This window comes from Capsicum annuum, chromosome 1 (genome assembly GCF_002878395.1).
Source record: "Capsicum annuum cultivar UCD-10X-F1 chromosome 1, UCD10Xv1.1, whole genome shotgun sequence".
NCBI classification, from domain to species: Eukaryota; Viridiplantae; Streptophyta; class Magnoliopsida; order Solanales; family Solanaceae; genus Capsicum; species Capsicum annuum.
In genome coordinates, this window is record NC_061111.1 from 6407298 (window position 1) to 6417773 (window position 10476).

At 32.0% G+C, this 10476-nt stretch overlaps 1 protein-coding gene across 1 annotated transcript; it reads right to left on the reverse strand.

Moving 5' to 3' along the window:
• Positions 1 to 5117: 5117 nt before the first annotated feature.
• LOC107866255 (transcription factor TCP19) lies at positions 5118 to 6629 on the reverse strand. The gene has a single exon (XM_016712397.2). The coding sequence runs from the start codon at positions 6512 to 6514 to the stop codon at positions 5429 to 5431; it is 1086 nt and encodes a 361-aa protein (XP_016567883.2). The 5' UTR covers positions 6515 to 6629; the 3' UTR covers positions 5118 to 5428.
• Between the last annotated feature and the right edge of the window lie 3847 nt (positions 6630 to 10476).

Below are 10476 nucleotides of genomic sequence, written 5' to 3' on the forward strand. Positions count from 1 at the left end.
GATAATAAGGGTGCCTGAATGATTTTGCAGCTGGATACAGTTGTTATACAGTTTGTTTCTTTTTAACATTGTGAGCTTCTTGTTTATATTTACACTATATCATGATTGATTAAATTGGCTGTTTTGCATCTATAAGTAATATTTTTCAATGTAAGTGCTTAGCAATTATTTTTGTTGCAGGCATGAATCCTAAACCATAATTAATTTAAGGATCATACTCCAAGTCTATCCACTTAAGCTCATAAATGTATATAGATACTTATAATTTTAATTCTCACATATATTGAATAGAGTTTTTCCTTTTCTAGAAAAATAGCAAGTACTTGTACTACTATAAACATTACACTATCAATTGTTGCATGCAGAAATGACAAATGAACATGTTGGGCTAATTAAAATGGACAGAGTTACTAATCCGTTCATAATTACTCAGGCTGAATTGAGTTACGCTAAAATGAGCTAAAAGGCAAGTCATGGCTCAATATGTACCACCAAAGGATGTGGTGCAGTGGTTTGAGCCCTGTGGATTGAAAAATCCTTGGTAGGGATCGCTACCCCCGAATGAGGCCCTACCCGGCATGAATTCAAATTACTCGAACTCCAATACAGGTACCGAGCACCGGATGGAAACCAAAAAAAATAGCTCAATCTGTTAAATTTTTACTAAGTTTTCATTTCTTTATTTGTTGTTGTATATTCTTCTAAAGTACGTACCTAATAAGGTTTTTCTTTTGCTCTATCTTATGACTATATTAAATATCAAACAAAAAAATTGAAAATATTTCGGTAAGATGCTCATAAATCAATTTAAATTGCATATCAACTCAAATATTAAATAAACTTAATTAGACCAATCAAAATAAGTAGACCCATAATTAAACTACTCAAACTTGAATAAATTAACCAAATTCTATGTTTTAGGAGCTAATTTTATCGCCTTAAATTTTCGATTAAAATTTAAAATATTCCACAATATTTTAAAGTTAGGTACAAGATGGGACCAAAGACACAAGCCATACATGATATATGGGACCATTGAAGGGTTCACACTTCCATTGGTCCCACAAAATGCCCCCATACCCCACAACCCCACATATACTCTCTTCGTTTTATTTTATATGGCTTCTTTAATTTGGACACAAAATTAAAAAGAAAAAAACTTTTGAAATTTGTTTCCAAAAAGTTACACTTAGATATTTATGTGACTATAAATAATTTTATTAAAAAAAAAAAAAACTTAAAGTTAAATTATTTTTAATTATAATAAATTGACATTTTTTAAGGACAAACTAAACATGAAAGGATCCCACATAAAATGGCACGTGATGTACATTGTCGTGGCATCAACTTCTTGGTAGTGGTCCAACAGTAACAAAATGGGCCTACCATCTAATATGGGCCGTTGAGTGCCTTCCTCCTGGCCCAACAACCGTGTCTTAAGGCACAAAGTTGAGCCCACATCCATCTTGCCAGTGGACCACTTGAGCTTCTATGGAGCCCACCACGATTGCTACTGCCGTAACATAAATTCCAACCTTATTAGAATTATTTGTACTCTCTCCTACTTTCTTAATTACTTTACTCTCTCTCCCGATTCATATACATAACAAGGCCGACATATAAATAAAAAATTTTGTATATGACACGGCTAACATATACATAACAAAGCCGATTCACATACTTAACAAATATGACAAGGCCGACATATACATAACAAAACCAATCTATATACATAACAGGGCCGACATATACATGGAAAGCTATGCATCTGTATTTTTAGAGAAAAATGAGATTTTTGTCATATGTTTGGAGAGATAAGATTTTTTGTAATAAGTGAAACTTAAGTTGTGGGTTTATGTAATTTTTAGCTTAAGGATTACATATATGCTATTTTGGGGTCACTATTTAAGTAATGCCATAAGTTTATAAATTCTTTCACGTTCATTTATTTCAAAATAATTTCAACTTATCAAGAACATAATCATCGGTATGAGGTTGTAGAAAACATAGGTTAGGATAATAGATTAGTGGGTGGGAGTACATTATCTTGATGGTTCGTTCATATTAGTAATCGTAGTCTTACTCTTGCAATTTTCTATTCTTTCAATTCTTTTTAAAAAATTATTGTTTGTTATACTTCGACTATCATATTATTTTATATTATTTATTATTTCTTGTACTTCGATACTAAAGTCTCATTGCTAAAGTACAAAGTATTTCTACCTAACCTTCACTTATTTGTGTCTGATATCTAATGAAGCCTAGACATTTTCATTTGAAATTTAGCTATTTTATCTTGTAGTTCAATCCTTATTTTATCTAAATTTCATGTAAAAAATGTTAGAATTTCAAATGCCTATAATATCTAAAGCTATTTCAAAACAAGTATATTTGCAATTTTTATTTTTATTTTTTAAAACATGTCTAATAACATGTGTCCTAATAAGATGTTTAGTGGAAGTTTTAGCACCTAATGGTGATGGGCCATGTTCTAAAAGGTTGACATGTAATTTTGAGAGGACTTGTAGGTGAAAGGGGCCCACAGTTCTTGAAGCATGCGCCTGGGCCCACTTCGTTGCTGGACCCCAGGCCCACCGCCTCTCTTTTGCATTCATAACAGTTTCTTTCTCGAACCTACTTATTCCTTCTATTTCATTTCATATTTAATTTTTCTTGGCTTTTTAAATTGAGCATTCTCATTTTGCTAATATATAAATACAACAATATATTCAATTTAGTTATATTAATAACGAAGACATGACTTTAGATAAAGAGATGTGGAGGATGTATATTGGAGTAGAAGATTAGTCGGATAAGAGTGTCGTTGTGCATGTATTGTAGTATAGTAGTGTAGGGTTTAGCTATATCTATCTGTCTTTATTGTTGTTTATTGTGTTTTCATTATTACAGTATATTATTGCTGATTATTATTTTTATGTTAGATTCTGTACTTTTCGTGGTGTCATATTATCTCAATGTGTTCCTCTTTTTGTACATGGATTTGCTACACTTGAGCCGAAAATCTTTCGAAAACAACCTCTCTACTTTTTTGAGATAGTGATAGAATCTGCGTACACTTTATCCTCACGAAACCTCACTTGTGAAATTTTATTGAATATATTATTGTTGGTATATATTACTAGAATTTTATGAGAGTAGTATATGCAGATTTTAACCTATTTGACATAAGATACTATAACCACTAGATATTGAAATTACCGTCATATGTTACTTACGAATATAAATGGTTTTCTTTATCTCATGGACAAGGTAAAAAAAGAAAGAAATAAGCCCTTTTAGAAAATGTTAAATTTATATTTTTAGTTTTGAAGCATAATGAGTTGTTATAAGCGATAAAACTTTAAAAGATTGAACTTATGGAGTTTAAATTTGGAAAGCCTCTAAGACAACTTCATTACGTTTATATTATTAAGTAATAAAGATAAATATGATAAACAAGTACTATAACTTTTTTAGATAAATGTTTATGAGCATTCCATGTTTACACTACTATATTATTATAGTATCAACTTGGGTTATAATTTATATAAGAAAAGAAATGTACCACTTAGTTAAGAAAAGCTAGAGCCTTTTGCCCATCCACGTTCCACTTTTTAGAAGAATATTCTTCTTGATCGAAGTCTTATTCTGTTTGATTAATATTTGAACTCGTTTGATAGCTAGTAAAGAGGTAATTTATTCATGTATTACAATGTTTTTTAGTTAAGAAGTAAGTTATTCATATATAAAATTAATGTAATATTTTTTAAAAATCCCCGTAACTAACTCATGTTTAAGTTATAAGGAAAATAATATTTTATACAGGGTAGAAGATGAAATAGCTGATACCGACATAATTAACATCCACATAGCTAACACCGCATAATTCTAATCTGCTATGAAACAATCCTTAAAGAATTGATCTGTCGTCATAAAAAATTGTGGTGAATGATGAGTTTTCATTCAAATTTCATTGAGTTGACTTTTGTAGAAAATACTACTCAAATTTGAATTAGTTCAACCTCAAATTGAATCGAGAAGCTTTCCAAATTTGAATTAATCGGGACCTCAAAACAAAGCTTCCATTTGGTGGAGTTTGACCCAGTAGAACAAGGTGGGCCGTGGGCCACACCAACCCACCACCATGGAAGGATACCACTCACGCACACGCAAACCCAAGCTGATCCAATTAAAAAGCCCACGGGGTCCCCACTATTCTTTTCTCATGTCCTAATCGACTTTTACACGTGCCATACTCACGTGCAATCTCTAATCACTTTTTTAACACTAATCACTGCACTTAAACTTGTCTTTTCAGAAAAAAAAAAAAAAACTCACTTTATAATAATGCTCATTTCCCAAAACTAGATCCTAGTCAAAACAAAAAAGTTGGTAAGATTAAAAGAATTCAGTTCGATGTACTAAAGATTTCGTAATGTGATTGAACTCTTATTAGATTAGATAGTTGACTATTATTCGAACTCCCCCTTTATTGGTGAAGGTTCGAGTCCTCATATTGTGATCCCATCCCATTTACCCTTCCCGTATCCTCATTTTATTTTTTTCAAAAAGAAAGCTTCCGCTGTGTGTAGATTTGGAAAATGGTTAGATAACAAAGGTTTATCGATCGAACACAATCACCTTCCATTTTTACAAGAGTGTTTCACGACTTAAACTCGTGATGTCTTGATAAGATTATTAAGTTAAATATAGTGATTTGATTCATTGTAAAATTACAATGTACATTTGCCCTATATCATAAATGTGATAATGTAAAGATATTAGTAACACATTAGATGAATTTATATTCTAAAAGTTAATATTGCAAGAGGAATGATGTGAAGTGTGTGAGAACTTCTTTAATTAGTATATGGAGTAATTAAGTAGATTTCGAAAAGAATGACAAATTAAGTGTGAGATAAAAGACCAGGTGATGCCTATAAGTGCAAAAATGACAACTATGTGACATGTAAGGCAGTCTCAAGCACTAAGTAGGTACAATTAACTTGAGAGGCATTTGATTTCCACTTCAACGAATTAGACATTTGGGGGCTTCATAGATGTGGCAATCAAAATAGATAAAATACAAACTGCCAGCTGTACAATAAACAGATAAATTATGACAAAGCTGAAGGATAATGTTTTCATTAACAGTTGTACTATGCTTTATTCGAAATTTTCTAAACAAGAGTTGCATATCATTCCACTTCTAACATTAGTCTAACGAAAATACAAGAAACAAAAAACTGAATTGCTAATATAATGTCCCCTAATTTGTACATAGGATCGACCACTTGAATCGACACCTTCCAAGTGCAGTGAAAGTCACCGGTCATGTCGACACCCTTTCCAAGTGCAATGAACGTCACCACTTTAAGTCATAGGCCTAGGCCTTATTGATCGCCCACTCAACCCGTCTTTTCTATCTTCATGGCTTTGAAGATGTAACTTGAGCTTCTTGTTGATGACTTTCACTTCGATTCTTAAACTGCAACTCTTTTCTATCATAAATCTCAAGTGAAAAATCCCTTAGCATATGAGGTTTAACATCATTATTATTGTTGTTATTTCTATCTATACTACTACTAGAGCTTAAACTAGCTGGGGCCATGCTAGACTTGTTCGACCCAACTTTAGGCCCCGTAGTTGTTAACGGTCCTGCCATCATTACTGGTGGCGAACCATTAATATTCGTGGCTGATACAGCCACGAATGGCAATATTGGCCTCGTAGCCAAATTAAAAACAGGTGTCACTGAAGGAGTGATAGCCCATAATTGAGGATACTGCAAGATGCTGTTATTATTACTGTTATTATTGTTGGTATGACTAATAGCTGGTACCATCCAAATGGCATTGGATGGTACCATTATACCCCCATTGCTCATGGCCCACACGGGCACTAGTCCGTGCCCGTGTGGAGGACCATTGATGGCAGTATCTGCTGTTGTCGCCGGAGCAAATTGTGAAACATTTGCTGCATTAACGAACTCCGAGTTCGTTGATTTCCTTCTCCGTTTGTGCGTGTCATTCTCGTCAATCTCTTCATTGTCATTTTTCACTGGTGCAGTCGTAGGAATTTTCAGCGCGCCGTTAACCGACACGGCTATGGCAGGGACAGTTCCAGTTCCAGTAGCTTCAATAATGGCTTCTTCAGCATGTTCAAGTAACCACCTAACAGTTTCTCCATCAGACTTATGACCTAGTTCTCGGGTCAACTGAAAGATCCGAGCCGCACATGTAGCGGGTATCCGGATCCTCCGACCACGGCCTTCCACCTTTGTGTGGCGGTCCTTAGTGGATGGCCGCCGTGGTGCGGTGGCAGACACCGTGATAGGCATTGCCGGAGCTAATTGATGAGTATCAAATGGCTCCTCTTTTAAAGATGATAATACAACTTGTTTTCCATTGTAAATTTCGTTATTATCCATTTTCCGGTCCTTTTGCTCGACGGCAGTGCAGTTACTGAGCTCGGAATTTCCACAATCGTCATCAGGGTCGTGATAATTCGACATTTTGCAGAAAACAAAAAACTTACAGCGAAAAAAGTTGATAAAACTATGGGAATCAAAGATGAGAAAAAATGAAGAAGGTGGAGGAAGAAAGGGAGGTGCAAGATATGTATGAATCACACGGTTGGAGTTAAGGGAGGTATATAAGGGGAGGGGGAGTGAGATGATGACACGTGTAAGAGTAAGAAAAGTGTGACTTTTTCAAAGTGGACCATATGATGGTGGAAGTAGCCACAAATGGTCCTACAATTGGTGTAAGAAAAATGGATCTAAAATGTGGCCCTCCCTTCCCTCACTACCTTTGAGTAGAGTTAGAGTAAGGTCCCCACCATAATAAGGTGAAGTGTTTAGGAGTGGGGTGGGGGTGAGTGTGGGGTGGGGGTCAAAATGAATTCGCATACTCTATTAGTTAGACATATTTCATTTTACATGATAGTTAAAAAGTTATAAATTAAATAATAAATTTTTACTATTTTATTCTTTATCCATATTAATATTAATGATATCTATTAGACATAAAAATAAAAATAAATAATAAAATTATAATTCTTCACATTTAATATGTCCTACTAATTGTAGGGGTAAAATAGAAAAAATAATTAATCTATCTTGATTTAATAAGTAATTAATTAATATAAAATATTTATTTTTTAGTAAACTGACCAATTAAAATGGGATGAGTGGAGTACTCCCTTCCTTTTATTTACTTGTCTTATGCAATAGATCTCTTTTTATATGTGCAATTTGGAAAACGGGTAGACCATAAAATTATATTGTATGAAACCTTATCTTACATTTCTACGAGAGCCTGTTTTCACGGCCTGAACTCATAGAAGTCACATGACAACAACTTATCAGATACGTTTACAGTATTAATTGTCAAATTTAGAATTTTAAAGATATCATTAATGAGATTAGTTTAGTAAAACACACCTCTAATTAATCTTTTTTTTTTGAAATATGTGCAAAATTATTAAGGACCAAATAACATGAAATGGAGGGATTAGAGTAGGGGTGGGCATGATATGGAATGGTACGGTATTTTAAATTTTGGTACGGTAACTTCGATTTTCGGTATATAAAAGAACAATATCATTATCATACCAGATTAGTTCGATATGGTTTGGTATTCTTAAATTCAGTTTTGGTATTTTACGGCATGATAATTCGGTAACCATACTTTATTTGATTTCGACTTTACATATATTCATATACTATAACTTTAAATTTTAAAAATGTCTCAATCATATCAAACTAACAACTGTCATTGTTTAATCAATTACACAAAAAGAATATTTTAATCATGATTGAGTAGTCCAAGATGCTAACTCAGAACAACATTACCTAAACCTAAGCATAGTACTCCTAAATAATAAGTTTTCCAAAAAATTTATTTCTGAATAAAAATTACTTTTATGTTCAATTGGCTAATGGATGATATATAAATATATTTAATAATCTTAAATATAATATATATTGAATTTATATATTATTAAAAAACTTTGATGCGGTATAAGGTATTTCGATATGTATTGCATAAAAATCAAATATCGTACTGAATATCAAAATAATTTAAAACTCCTACCAAATACCATAACATCCATACCGCAGTATAAAAGTTTTCGATTTTGGTATGATATTCGGTATATACCATACCATCATTGGCGGAGCTACAGCCAATAAAGGGTGTGCAGGTGAACAACTTTCGTCGGAAAACTATATCGTATGTGTAGATCAAAATTTAAAAAATATGTTTATATATTGTGTTTGCACAGCCCTAACATCGTTGAAGCCTTTGGCCGAGTAGGAAAGGTTGTTCATATTGTTATCGAGATCGAAGGATCGAATCTCGGATACACTTTTTGTCAAAACTCACATCTGGGTAATTCTCTGTACAAGTGTTTTTGTGGGTCCACTACTAATTAACCAACTCGCTTTTTTAATTTCTTTTTATTTTTCAATTCTGTTTTTTTGACTTGTCTCTCTACCCCACCACAATCCCCCAATCAAAACCAAAGTTAATATTAGATTTTTTTTTTTAGGAGTATCAGTTAGATATTTCTTCGCCATCATAATTTCTAAGATATGATTTAATTATTGCTCCCTTAATCATTTTATCTTGATTAAAGTAATTCTCAAATTAAATTTTTTAAATTTTATATAATATTCTTTTTGAGACGGATTGAAAAGAAAAATGGATCACATAAATTAAAATAGAATGAGTACTTATTAATTATTATATTTAATTGAAACTTTAATTTGGATATTTATTTATTTGTATTAAACACATAAAATAATATTAAATAAGTTTCTAAAAAAAAAAAAAAAGAGTGTGTGCAATTACACAACTACATATAACAACAACAACAAACCCAGTATATTCCCACATCATAGGGTCTGGGAGGGTAGAGTGTATGTAGTCCATACCACTACCTCTAAAGAAGTAGAGAGACTGTCCCGACTCAATACTACACAACTACATATACATTAACCACAAGGGTTGGCGTGGTGGTTCAACACCTCACTCCTTAAGTAAGAGGTTGAGGGGTTCGATCCTCACCTCTGGTGAATGGAAAAAACTTTGTGGCCAGTTTCCTACCGCTTAGTGCGCTGACAGTAGAAACGGAGGATTAGTCTCACGGCTGTCGGTTGTGAGGATACCTTGGAAAACCAAAAAAAATAAATTAGTACATATACATTACTGTATTTTTCATTCCATTCTAAATAGGTTACTAAGAGGTTTGGGTAAAAAAAAATTATACCGGGTGAACAAGGAGAGCTGACTAAGATTTAAAACTTTTTATTATGAGTTTCACACATTCTTTATCAAAACACGAGAAATTTAACATCCATTAAAATTAAGAAGTAGCAAAATTGAAGACGAAAAAAACTTTAAATCTAAGTAAAAATCGATAAACTAGTGTTATGTTTTCTTGAATGTGTAATACGTTTAAGTAAAAATCTCGAGTCATTTATTATAAAATTATTATTTTAATTTATATAATTTATTGTGTATTTTTATAACTAAAAGCAATTCATATTAAGGGGAAAAATTTGGACAATTTATATTTGGTGAAAAATAAATTATTGACGTTGTTCATGATAAATTCGTTAGGTTGAGTAAGATGAATGTGAATTCACTCATTAAAGTTTTTTTTAGTTGTTTTTAAAATTTTGTACACTCTTTATAAAATGTCTGACTCCGTCACTGCATACCATGCCCACCCCTAGATTAGAGAGTAAATTTTTTAAACAATTTTTAAAATAGACACTTAATAGCTTTAATTGAATGAACAGTTGTCTGAATCACACCTTATCTATCTTTTAAATTCTCATTTATTGAATAATCCAGTAATATCATCAATAAAAGTACTCCCTTTAAAGAAAAAGGTGAGTTAATATATATATATATATATATATTTTTTTTGTCTTCTAAATGATCAATATATTAAAAAAAAATATTTATCAAAATGACAAAAAATTGAACTGACTATAGTATTCTTTACAACTCCTTTTGATATTCTCATAATGTCCATTTATGACCTCATTTCTCCATTTTGGAACTTTTATAGTAATTTTAATTTTAATTTTAATTTCTGGAGATCATTTTATCGAGCATAATGATGTGAATCGAGTTTATCATATTCAGTATACAACGTCAACCCAATGTGCCAAAGGAGTGCACAATTATATATTTGAAAATAATTTAACTTTAAAGTTTTATTTGTTTATCCCTAATGTCAAGCTTTCACAACTATAGAGATGTCTCTACACGTTTAAGATAATAGATTTAATTTGTTTTTCCCTAAAACTTCCTAACAAGTCAAACTCCATAATGTGCCCACATGCATGCGTAACTGTTGTATAATGTTATCTTTAATACGTATCAGTTTGTTGTTATCTTTTTCTCTCTTAATTTGAGTCTACTTTTATTTTTTCAGGATATGAAATATTGTATTGACATG